The sequence below is a fragment of the Osmia lignaria genome, chromosome 10, assembly GCF_051020975.1.
Source record: "Osmia lignaria lignaria isolate PbOS001 chromosome 10, iyOsmLign1, whole genome shotgun sequence".
In the NCBI taxonomy this organism is placed as follows: domain Eukaryota; kingdom Metazoa; phylum Arthropoda; class Insecta; order Hymenoptera; family Megachilidae; genus Osmia; species Osmia lignaria.
The window spans coordinates 4,817,988-4,831,393 of NC_135041.1; the positions used below are offsets into that span (position 1 = coordinate 4,817,988).

A 13,406-nucleotide genomic window follows, 5' to 3' on the forward strand; every position below is an offset into this window, starting at 1 on the left:
CTGTCTTAGTTCCTATTTCAATCTACCACCGTTCCCTTTGTCGAGCCTATTCGCCTCTTTTTCCCTCCGACGACGTCTTATGGGTTATGCAATCGGTCTTTAAACGGTTTAGAATCACCAGGACTTTGATATCGGAACCGACGTCGTTCTAGAAATTGCGCCACTGACTCGCGAGCGCGTTGGTCGCCATGTAAAATCCAATGCCTGCGGTGGCTGGGATTAAATGAATCGGCCAATCTAGGGAACCGAGGTAATTAGGTGGATTTTGGATTCGAAGAGGATGGTAAAATTGTTGCTTTAATCCCTCTTCGGTGTTCCATGTAACCTAGTTCTCTGTATTCTGTAACGAGTTTGCGTGATCATCTGATACGCAAGAAAATTTAATTCTTCATTAACTTTTAGTATATCTTCAATTCGGGTACACGGATTCGATGATAAAACACTCGATTCGATTATCCCGAAGAACGACAGCATATTAACGGGGAATTAGTGAAAGGGTTAAACCGAAAAGGAGGATCGATTCGCAGCGTTTACACAGTCCAAGTTTTCCGATGGAATACTTTGAGGGATCACAGCAGTTGGTAGACAAAGTCTCGATTGATCTTCTGTTATAGGGCAACAGTAGCTGCCAGTCATCCCACCCTTTATAACCTTCACCCCTATCCTCTCCCTGTTCTGGTTAGTAGAATCCTGGTCGTCGACGAACAACATTTCAGCCACAACCCCGTCTCGCTACTTACCTTCGACTACGCTGAATTAAGCTAAGGGAAGTCAATTGGAAAAGTTTTTATTGGGCAACGTTTAGGAATTCCACCGCGTCTGCCCATATCGTTCCGATTCCAGACAATGCTACCGACCACCACCCACGCGCCCCTCCAACTCGGTCCTCTGCTTGGGATATCCTTCGTGCCGAACCTTCGGCGAAACCTTCGCGTGCTATTGCGTCCCGTTTCCTCGGCATCCAGCTCCTTTTCCCTTGATTACGTTTTATTTCTCCTCCATTCGATGTCGTATGCTTTACGAGCCTACACGTAATGGGGCCTGCTGCTCGGATTACGCGCAAACCAATCGCGAACCGGCTATAAGTTAGCGGAACTACACCAACTAACGACCTTGTGTACTTCGATTCCAGGTAATACATCGAATACATCGTAAATTTTAAGTAAATCATTGAGAAGCTTAATGAACCCATCATAATTAATCACCTTCTTAATGAAAATTTAGCAATTATAGGAAAGTTTTGTTCGTAATAAGTTAATGACGAATGTTTAGCCCGATGTTCCGGATGAAAAGTAAAAAAACCAGATAAGAAAATGTAAAAAGCACGAATGTTTAGGTGTACAGTGGAAAAAGCTTACCCTTAGAACCCTTGTTCGCCGCGACAGGATAAAACGCGTCCCGTCAGACAAGCCGACGCGGGAATAAATTAAAAAAAAATATTCCCAACCAGTCGGCGGCAGTTTAGTTTTAAACGGGCCGAAATTTTTGGGAACACTTTACGATTCGTAAGCGATTCGATATTTGTGAAATACGAGCGACGCGGAACGTGTACACGACTGCACGTTGGTTGCAGATTAAAAAAATGAGTGACGGAAGCTAGCGTGGCTATTTATTAAAACCGCAGAGGAAAAGAGACACAGCGCGCGTATACGATGGAATTTTATGAACATTTCCGGCTGTTGGGAGCGGACCGAGTGTATTTGCGGACAAAAGTCACGAGGCAGAAGCGCTGACGCCATCGCGACGAGTCGGTTATTTGTGGACAAACAAACGAGAGATATTTTTATTAAAGATCAAACGATGTTGTTCGAATATGTTCGAAGAAACGTAAGTATACCTTATTTGGATATTTCGGTAGAAGTTTAATTAACTTGTAAAAATTATTTCATTTTTCGTATTCCTAATAATTAGGGTTTCATAAGAAATTTTACTATTCGATGAAACTTGTATCGTTCATTTATGGAGCAACTATCAACTTTACCGTTTAATCGAAACTATTCAACGTGATTTAAATTTTTCTCTCACCTACATGCACGTAGTATCCAAATATGGATGCGTTCGCGTTTTTGTCGTCGTTTATCGCGAACGACGAGGCAACATTTCGTACAAACGGGTGTTTATCGCGTGGCTCGTCCACTGATTTATGCATCGCAACAAAATCACAACGAAAAAGTACGGGTCGGTTCCACGGGTCGGGAGGTGGGGGCCATTCATAAAATTGATCAACGTTGGCGAAGAGTAGCGCGACGCTAGACAGGCTGATTGTAAATTGTAAGCAATTTCGTAATTGCGTGGACAAAGCAATTAAGCCATTTGACTGGCTGCATGGCACGGCAAAGCGTTCCACGGTAAATACACTCCCGGCACTGACGATATAACCGTGCAAACAGCGGGCGATAATGCAATTTGGATAATACACGACGCCTGCATCGAAACGTTCGGTATACGCTTGTGCAGGTGACCGGAAACGAGAGTGAACACGGCTGACACGCGACCAAGTCGACGAACGGTTGATGAATTTCGACAACTGCAAAGAGTCGAACGTTACTTTGTTCATCGTGGCAGGGCTTTGCTGTCCGATACTGTTTCCACGCTTCTGAACAACTCTGTCGGAGTTAATAGGCAGTACAAATGGCGTTTATAGGATGCTCGATTGAATGTTCGATTTTAACGATCGCTTTCTAGCATTCTCGCGGTTTTCACTGTAAATGAGAATTGTCATTTTCTTTTTTTAATAAAGAAAAATAGTATTTATTAATTGCAAGTATGATACCAACATAATAATTCATTTTATCAAGTGCAATCTTGATTCACTTAATTTTCTTTTCCCTAGAAGAATAATTGTCCAGATCCATGAAACTTTCTCGATGAATATTTTAATAACCATCAATATATTTCGTGCATCAATTTGCAGGTTACCCTCGGAATCCTTGTCAAGAAGCACGACGGCGACGAACAAAAGAAAGGCAAATTGAATCGAGGTACCAATCGTCCGAGGAAGGTTCTTCTATTTCCCATAAAGATTTCCATTTATTATTGTCCCGTCCGCTCGACGGTTCAATTAATTGATCGAGCCGCCGAACCTTCGCTTAATTTCGCGGTGGAATGCCGATGGACGTCGCCGTTGAGATCCTATCGCGTCGTTGTCAGAATTTTTTCATCGAATTCAGCACGATATAGAGCGACGTAAAGCCTCGAGAAATGACCCATAAAATTGAACATTTCCCCCGGTTAGATGTAGGCTCTTTCAGGTGCGGTCTTTTCGGTTAGCCAGAAAAGACGAGGATGAGAAGAGAATAGAGAACATCGACAAGGTAAATCTTTGATATTGGATATTTAAGCAAACCGTTAATTATCGCTTCATTTTTGGTAATTCAAAAGAAATTAATGTAATGTAATATTGACGCTATTTTGAATTGATCATCCGTCAGTTGTTCGAGTATACTTTTATAATTCCAATCCCCCAGGTGTTAATAGAAAAATTTTAAACCTATCGCGGATTTAGCAGAGTTTAACCTACGATCTCTGGGAGCAATTTTAACGCAAATGAGAAATTCTCTCTCTGGTTGCGCGATAAACAATCCAGATAAAGGATTTATGGCCGCGCGGGAAACAGCTGCCGTAAAAGTCTCGGCCTGTTTCCAATCTGTCAACTGGCTCCCATCGTGGATCGAGCGAACCGACGAATCGTTTGTTTCGCCTCGTTTCTCTTCCCCCATTTTCCTAGCTATGTTTCGCTACCGTTCCGTCGTATATATACGTCGTGTAACATTGTATTTGTTGGCAATCACAATATTAGGTGCCGTTCATAACTTGTAACCGGAAGGAAGGTCCTCGTCCCGTATCGAGTCACTTTCATTTTCGTTATTGAAAAAGGGAGGCATTCCCCGGTGGCTCTCGAGTTTTCCTTGCCTTAATGGCCCTTCATTAATTAACCTTTCGCTCCTGGCTGATTTTGCCAGCGCCGTTGACCCAATTTTGCTTCACTTATCAATATTTTCTTGCGTCGCTGACGAGAAAGAAACGACGCGAACAAGAAGTACTCGGTTAATCAACGACAGCTTTGACTTTAAAGAACAGGGACGGCTTAATTATCCGACAGTTGCAGCTTCTAAGAATGCCAACAGAAGGAGAGCAGGTTTCTTAAATAAGTTATTTAATATTGCGTTAAGAGGTCGGTTCCGATTCAAAGCTTTACTGAATATTCTCTGCCTTTATTAAGTTAAGTTAGCGAGCTTAGGAATATTGCAGCAAAATTTTATGACATAAAAATGAAACAAAGTGACAATGTGCTATATCAGTTTGAAGCTCAAAGTCTAACAAGAATAATGACTGTTTCAATTTCCATAAATAAGCAGCCATTTAATTGAACTAATTGTACACGATCAATTCGTAATTCGATAACTTCCACAATTTTTCCTTTTTCCCAATCAACAAGTGACCTGTGAAGCTACAGAAATCTATAACAACGTTTCATACTTCGAGTAACGTGGAACAATAGAAGAAAGTACACAACCAGATGAACAAAAGGTTTTATGACCCATAAACGGGCAGCTTCTGTCTCAAAGATAGCCCATCTGCTTCTCTTTACGCGAAACCTCGAAACGCTGAAGCTTTCCTTTGTATTAAGTCCACGACATGTCAGCCGTGTTGATTGTATTGTGGCAAGATTTAAGATACCTTCGAATTCCTACGGGGCAAATTAAAGTGCGTGGTTCGTCGCGCGTATTACCGAAGAACTATGGCGCGCACGTTAATGGACGTTTAAATTATGCATACGCCGTACCCTCGTCTCTCGGCTAATCAGTTATTTATACATTCCAAGTGGGTGTGAGTCAGTATCAATGATTAAAGGGACGCGGGGGTTGGAAGTTTCGCGTCGAGTATTTAACTTTGAACGAAAGCGAACTGCAATGCTTCGCGGCGATGAGAACTGGGCAAAAGGGGGATGGCAGATTGTGTCCGGATACCGTCGAGTTTATAGGAATTTAAAGGGATGCCTTTGAAGAACACGAAGTCAAGTAACAGGCTGGGGAAGTTGCTTCTAGAAATTTGGCGGCTGGCAAAAAGTTGTCTGCCGTGAAGAAGAAAAGTTAAGAATTACTCGGGGCGTGGTATTCTACTAAAATAATTATTCTCTATTAATTTAATACCAGAATAGCTGATTAAATTGAAAACAAATTAGTAGATGTTGTTAATTTTTTAAAGCTTTAAAACTTCAAATATAATATTAGCAAATATAAAAAACAAGAGCCAAATTAAATGATAACGTACGATACGTTCGACAGCGCAGTATCGTAAATTTTCAATTTAATTTCAACAGAGTTAGATAGAGGAAATCGAACGTTTCGTTCCTTCGTTTTAAAATTTATTTTGTATATTTCAGAGCAGCAGGAAATATACGAGTGACGAAGTTTCATCGGTAATGGCTGGCAGTCCATTTCATTTACAAGGTGGCTCTCATCTGGTACCACAAAAAACTGGCACGTACGCCACGTGGGTTACATTTGCACCACAGATCGTGGAACGGGGATGGGTCAGCCTCATCATTAAAGTAAGGGTGGAAAGGAGGGCAAAGAAAAATAGAGGAACTCGCATCGCTTTGAGCAACTGCTTCGCATGCTGCTCGTATCTTCGTTTGCCCTCTTTGTTTCTCTCCCTTCCCTTTATTTCGAACTTTCTTTCAACCCCTTTTTCTTCTAGCATATATTTGGTAGTTTATCTTTCGAATTTCAAGAAACTTGTAAATATTTGATAGCTGCAAACAGTCAAGAATGTATTTCAATATCCAGAAGAAAAGAGCAAAATATGAAATTCCATCAAAAGAAAAGACAAATAAATAAAAGCCACTGTCAAATTTTGATATTCAATAATGGTTTACAAACTACAAATTTTTGGCAAAGTATAGTATAGTAAATTTAAGTTTAACAAAAAATAGATAAAATATCATCCAAGGATGTTTTATGTAACTATTTCTGAAAACCGTATGAGGGCTAACTTTGTCTTGTATCCCCCTTGTCTCATTTTTCTTTCAATTCGTGGAGTTTCGTGTTTCAGGTTTTCAGCGAGCTTACTCGAAGAGGGAAAGTGAAAAATTAAGAAAGCTGGGCACGCTCTTTCGCCCATTACCGCGGGGTAAACATACGGCTTAGGTACACGACCAGAATATCAGAGAGTGTGCTTTAAAGAAGAAAAAAAGAAGAGAAAGAAAAAAAATAGTCAGCTCCAATATCCTTCCATGGCTGTGAAAGGACGACGTTGATCCTCTGATCGGATTCTCCACTAATCGCGTTCGCCCATTCTCTTGTTTCAGACCCTCTTGCCTCGTCGATCGAATTCTTGGAAAACTCGAATTTCCCTCGTCTTTTGTACTTGGAATAGAAAATCCAATCGGGACAGGAAAAGAAGTTAACGGTATGAAGACTGAGGTCTGGCGTTATTGGAATAATGAAGAAAATCTTTGCAACGAGATCTTGTGAATACAATCGTTATTATATATAGGTAAAAATTCATTTTTTATATTCAATTTTCGTTTTTAAATTGTCGAATAACTGTCCTTACCCTCAAAAAATGAATTGAACATAAGAAGACATTTATTATATCAACATTGTCGCACCCTTCTAAGTGTCTCTTATTTCTAAATAAATTGCAATGGAAAACAGTTCCATCTTCAGCCAGCAAAGGTCCCCTTTTTATTAAAGAATAATTCCGTGCCCTTCTTCGCCAGTGAGTCCCGTAATCCAGAGTTCCAAGGTATCATCCGTCAGTTCGTCTTGATGGCGTCACATTTTCTCTCTGCGCCATCAAATCTGAGAACGGTTGCATTAGATTCACAAACATTTGCCGGTTGTGTCGGTTTCCCATGAGGGTTGAGGAACAGTACGCTAGGGTGGACACACGGGGAAGTGCAATATTGAATTCCCGCAAGGCCTCCGGGCTTCGTTCTCATCCCTCCCCAGTCATTCTGACAAATCTACGTCCTGGGGATCAGAGGTCTGTGCCATCTATATAAATTTAATAACACGAAATGACGTGACCTTCGATCTCGAGGCTTCCTCCTCGAACGCATCGATACCGCAGACACCGTGCACTATCTCAACCCCTCGATCCCCTGTAAACCGGATCGTAAAACTGATTTAAGATATATGATCGTTGGAAAGAAATTGCTTTCTCGACCGCAAAGTTGCCCGTTTGATGGAGCAACTCGGATTCACTGAAATTTTAATGTTCCTCGTGTTCGACCCGTTAACGACCATCGCGAGAGATTTTCGCGGTATACATGAATAAATTTTACGATTTTTCGAAGGGGCGAAGAAATTGAGTCTCGAGTGACGGGGCTGTCTCATACAGTGATCTGCATCAATTACTACTAACTGGTATTATCAGTTTAATTAAAAAAAGAAATGGCTATTTCTACTGTATAATAATTCTCCATTAGTGAACTTATCTTTGGCATGATTGATTTTTAAATAATTCAATATAGAATTTAACTGGTTTCCGATCGGAAACCGCAAACAGACACTTATTGTTCTTTAACGTTTAAGTTTCAGTTAGCGTTGGACGTTCGCCGAGTACGAAAATCGATTTTCTATAATAAATACTTCCATTCGACGAGCGTTCGGCGCAGATACTCGAGGCGGACGAAGCCACGCTGTAATTTCTCGCCACGTCCAGGCGCTATAGATTATTTTATGTAAATACAGAATTGAAAGTGGTACTTGTCTGTGCTCCGTCCTCCTCTTTATCGAGCCGTACCGCTTCCACGCTTCTCCTCTTCTCCATCTAGCCTTTATTAATTCTTCAGATAACGCACCAGCTCGAAAGAGAGGGGAATTGATTAGTGGATAGTAATCTAATTTGCCGGAGAATGTCTCGCCGCGACAGAGATTCCAGATGGCGTATTTTTAATAAATTTGCATGAAAACAACCAGGGAAATTGAAACGCTGCCGTTAATTCCTTCAATAATAACGGAAATGCATGACGTTTAATTGTTGATTAGTTGTGAAACAATTGAAAATGTGACTTGACGAAAACTTAGTCGTTCATTTTGTAATAAATATTAAAATGAAATTTTTATACGAAGGTAGATATAATAAAGAGCAAACGTAGATCGTTTTTGGTGAATCGAATAATATGACAATGTGTAATCAGAAAGAAAAATAAGTAGTATGAAGAGTACGCGGCGCGACTAGTAGTATAGGTCAACGCTTTGTCAGACGAAAGGACTGAAAATGTATTTAATCAAACAAGAACAATACTAACTTTCATATGATAATTCAGTAGACTTTTTAGGAAAGTAACGAAGAATATTTCTTTCCAAAAAAATATTTTCTGTATATTTACAGAAAAGAAATATTTTATTTAAATTTTTTATCAAAAATTTCAACTACTAAAGTTTAGCCTGCTTTATCCTTTTCATATTTGTACATTATCATTACTTCTGTGTTTTAATTTCTTTTTTAATATTTTACTAATATCATCCAATTCAAAAATCTCAAGAACAAAATGTCGAAGCATTTATATGTTATCGCGTTGTATCACAAATCTAGTGAAATTTCAATAGGTACGTGAAACCAGTTGCACTGGGCCTTCCTGTTTCGTGAAATCAACGAATCAGTCTCCGATCTACTTGAAGTCAGAGGCAAGTGCACTTTGCACACTTGATCTGCTTGTCAGGTGCGTTAGGTAGGTACGCGAATCAATCCAAGCAATAATTTCCCGGGATTAATTGGCGAATGATTGACACGGTGATTCGAGAGGACCTGTCGTGTTCCATAGCTGAGACTCAAAGCCCGAATGCAGAAAGATAATTGGTTTCGGCGCTCTTGCAGAAGTAGCTCGCCCCGAGTCGTTTACTTTGAATTTCCTGACACGAAAGGATTAAACGTTCGCGTATACATACTAGCAGTTTATTCGCTTTCATTCATTACAAAAGACAAAATGACACGAGCGAATACAATTTCCTTCCATCCTCACTGGTTACAAATTATTTCGTTCAATTGAAAAGTTTATTTCAAAAATAATAAATGTCCCCTTTCTCTGTATGCAGCTTTGAAATTGATGTACAAACTGTGTTTATTTATGATTTCAGTCACGGTATTGTATAGAGAAATGAGTTTTTAACATTTATATTCAAGGAAATATAAAAAGTCGGTTATAAAATACTGTGCAAACAGAAAAATAGAAGAGTCGATTGAATTATATCAACGCGTTTCCAATTTTTGCAAAATATTCTACTTAACTTTCACCGACTGGTATCACTTTAATTAAAAATACTCAAGATTTCAAGCGTAAACCGAAAAGCTTTGCTTTAACGCTTCAAATTGGATGGGATTGCTGGAAAGCCCTTTGAAGTGGTTTTGCCAGAACATTGCGCCGCTTGAACAAGTTTGAAACGATATTACATTAACCAACTTGTCGATTTCATTGAAAAATGTATCTTTATTTCCCTATCTGTGGATTCCATTTATTACAGTAAAGTCGATCGACGTTTGATGGAAATCAAAACCGTATCCCCGTTTGTTTCTCTTCAATTTCAAAATATTTCCAATAACAGCATCGAAGTATTCAAACAATCAAAGAATTTCATGAATAAGAAGCTGTTTTAATCTTTCAACGTCTGTCATTTTGAAAGTTTCAAAATATATGGAACTTCTATGTACATATTCATTTTTGTGAGATTTCTTTATTGAGAAAGAGATTTCATCGTCTTCAGTCAATAAAGATTTCTTCCGAAAATAAGTCGAGGAATGAGAAATGCGACGTGATTTATTATGATATCAATATTGAATGAAACGTCCTACTTTTATCGTGAAATACATAAGTACCTATTCAAATTTTGCTTAATGTTGAATGGCGGCACCAGCTAGTAACATCTTTTATAAGTTAAGACATATATATTTCTATAAAACCTTAAATAGTGTATAAAAATCAATTACAGTAGCTGTTCTAACAACTTTGAAAAAGCAGGTCAGCCTAATGTAAAATTTTAATCATGTTGCGCTTGCGCTGTCTCTTTTAAAAATAATTTAATGATATTTATTTTTACACAAATATAAGCCTACGTTTTTATGTGCATGCGCCAATTTTCAAATCATGTTAAAATTTACTTATAAATTAAATAAAATAAAATTATAAAAGAGCCGGCGAGTAGCCTAAATCGTACTGTGGCGTAGTTTCCCAATATTTTAGATATTTTTTTTAGGTTATAGTTATGTCAAAAAGAAAGTACGGACAGTGAAGTGCAAATAACATGAATAAGGCTATAATAAAACACACGTCTTCAACTAGTGCATCTGCAAATATTTCTGTATCGCTTAATGAAGAGAAGTGGTTCTGCAGTTTGCATGAAGAAGTTCAACTTGAAAATATAATACAATGTTTAAGGGTACATGAGGCCTGTGCTGGCGTGTCAAAAGCACAAAATGTTATTATTGTCCTCAATGTTAAATAAAATCAATTTATTATTTATAACTCAGAGATAGGATATTGGAAACCAACCAGTACGATTTAGGATACCGGTTGCCAAAATCGTACCTTTGTATCATTTTTTTACTAATGCATGTAAGACATAACAACTGCTTTCAAAATGCAGTTAACGTTGTCCACAGGTTATTTAAATGATATTTTATAAAATTACCAGAGCTTCATATTATGCATAATATCTTAAGTGGTACGATTTCGGCAACTTCCCCCTAATATGTCACTTGAGAGGAATACGACGAATAGAACATCTTTCCAAGAGTTCTATTAAATTTTTTATTTCATCAAAATATTTATGGAATTCTTGGTCTCTTAACTTTCCATAATTAGCACTTTAATTTTAGGAATTAATTTAGGAATATTAATGTTTAGGAATTAATTACTGATTCCAAATGTTGTAAAATGAAAACTTTGATAATTTTATTTGAAAATTATCTACGTCAAGTTAACGAATATTGGATAATAAGAATAAAAAACGAATCTGAAACATTCTTTATATTTTCTCCAACTTTTACTTTCCTCTTTCACCGGATCTCCATCGAATAACGTGAAAGAAACATTCTTCGTATCCAAAGGCTATTTCATTCTTCTAATTTCATCGGGATGTATAACGAGCATCTAGAAACTGGCAATATATTCCTGGGAGTCTTTCAAAAAAGGCATCCACTCGAGATACAAGAGTCAGGGGGTAACAGTGCTTCCCCCTTTCGGAGGGATCTCATCGATCTTTCGCTTCCTTCAAGCCTGCCCGCTTGCTTTCCATTCATTTCCGTTTTTCGTAATTCCCTCGTTGCGGTTTCTGCCTTTAGACCGCGCGTTATTTATTCGAGCAGGAATACACCCGTTCTTGTAAGCACACTACGAGAGATCATTTGCACCAATTTAAAGGGGCGCAGTCGTGCGCATACTCTACAATTACAGTGGTTTTCGTTTCGAATTACATGTTACCGGCTTAAGGTAAACTTGCACGTATCCGTACAACCTGTTTCGATATACGTATAAACTAAAGTGATTCGTATATTTGTTCATGTTAAAGTAACATTTATTCGCGTGAAATAATTATACTTTATGAATTCAACGCGGTAATTGCCGTAATGGTCGTTAGTATACTATCGCAGAGAATTTAATATTACTGAACAATTAAAGAAAACAAATTTTGTTTATTCGAAGTAATAGAGAAGTGATTGCTCTATTATCTGAAAACATTTATAGTCTCTGAAAAAATCATTTATAGCATGATGATTTTAATTGTGATCAATGAAAATTTGTAAAAATTTGTAGAATTACACGCGGAACTTGAAATCTATGAACTTTGAAATAAAAATATCTCAAGATATCGAACTCGTGGTATTCTTTCCAAAACTTTTCCTTCTTTCGTATCTACCTTCCATTATAAAGTTATCTAATTAGAGTTTCTGAGCGAATGAAACTTGGTAAATTCTCATTCCCATCGATCAATCAATAATCACCAATTTTACCTAAATAGTCAATGTATTATCAGTAAAGCAAATTATAGAAATATTCAAAACCCTTGTTGTTTCGATCTTGACATGTATAGAAGCGGTAACAAAGTGACATGATAATAAAATTAAGATCAAACTGAACGAGACATTAATGTTCTTTCCTTGACAGATTCACAGTATGTTTTTAGGAAAAGAATTTCGCATGGATGTTGAAAATTTCAAGTCGACCCAAAGTCGCTGAACCGTTGTCCATCAAAACTTGAAAAACGTCGACTAATTCCTAGCTGCAAACCGACTTCGGTTTGCTCGATGAGCATTTTTCTGCCCGGTTGTCCACGAACGGGGCTCCTTTCTCGTTTATCACGACCAGCTTTTATTTCGTTCCTGACAGGGCGCGAAGGAATTTTTCAATTAGTTTTGCAAACACCCTTGCGCGTCCTCTCTTTCTCTCTCTCTTTCAACGTGACCAGCCACGGGATCATGAAAAATGAGCTTCTTGGACCGCGTTATTGTACCGTTATTTCGAAGCGGAACACGGTGCTCGGATAATGTTTAGCGAAATGTAAACAACTCGGAGATAATTGAACCAGTTGAAACCAAGTTCTCAGCGGGTGAATCTTCACCGCGACGCGGAAGTGAACTTGTTAAACGCTCCGTTGGATTTAAACAACGATAAAGCATTCCGCTTTACCTGCACTGAAATCATTCCCTCGAATTTCTTAACACATTATTCGCTATTCGCAAATGAAACGAAGCAGTACCATTTCATAAATTAATAATAATGATGAAAAATAAATTTTTAAACGACGGAGTCCTGATTTTCTTGATCTACCAGCTGTGATTATATTTTAGATATCGTTTACTCAAGCTCATGAAAATTTGCAATTTTAATTTTCATGGATGCGTTTAAAAATGATTAAGACACCGAGGATGCCTGTGCCGACAGGTAGTTTGCATTCGCGGAGTCGACGAGTATAAAGATTCAACGAGCCAGTAATAGACTCCGTAAGCAAGTCTCGCTGGGTACTTGAAAGTTTTTCCTTCTGCTCTCAAAGGTAGAAGTGAAAGTTCCTCAAATCCGGAGGATCCTCCAGTCTCAGGAACGCCAGCGTAATATGCTGTAGACATGGCTACCAAAAAGACGAGGAAATGGAGAACGTTCTATCCCCTCGACGCGACATCGTGGAATCTTGTACAAGTACGGGACAATCGTGTACTTCAGAATCATGTATACATATGAGTGCTGGGGGAAGTTATTTCAATAATCAAACTACCAACGAGAGTAGCAGATGTACGGGTGTACCATTTTAACATTAAAACTCTCGACGTTTGATGCAATCTTATTTTTAAGTCGAAAATAATGTAGAAAATTAAATAGATAAAGGATTAAAAATAATTTAGTATATATGTTACAAAATGTTATAAAAAGCAGACATTGTATAGAATGTCTAGGCAATATC

General features: G+C 38.3%; 1 protein-coding gene across 1 annotated transcript in view; it reads right to left on the reverse strand.

Moving 5' to 3' along the window:
- Nucleotides 1-10,931: 10,931 nt before the first annotated feature.
- The window catches only part of LOC117611624 (uncharacterized), an 86,710-nt gene continuing 84,235 nt past the window's right edge, over nt 10,932-13,406 (reverse strand). Inside the window, exon 5 of the mRNA XM_076690549.1 lies at nt 10,932-12,330. Coding sequence (XP_076546664.1) covers nt 12,329-12,330 — 2 coding nt within the window. The 3' untranslated portion in view covers nt 10,932-12,328. The remainder of the gene's footprint in view (nt 12,331-13,406) is intronic.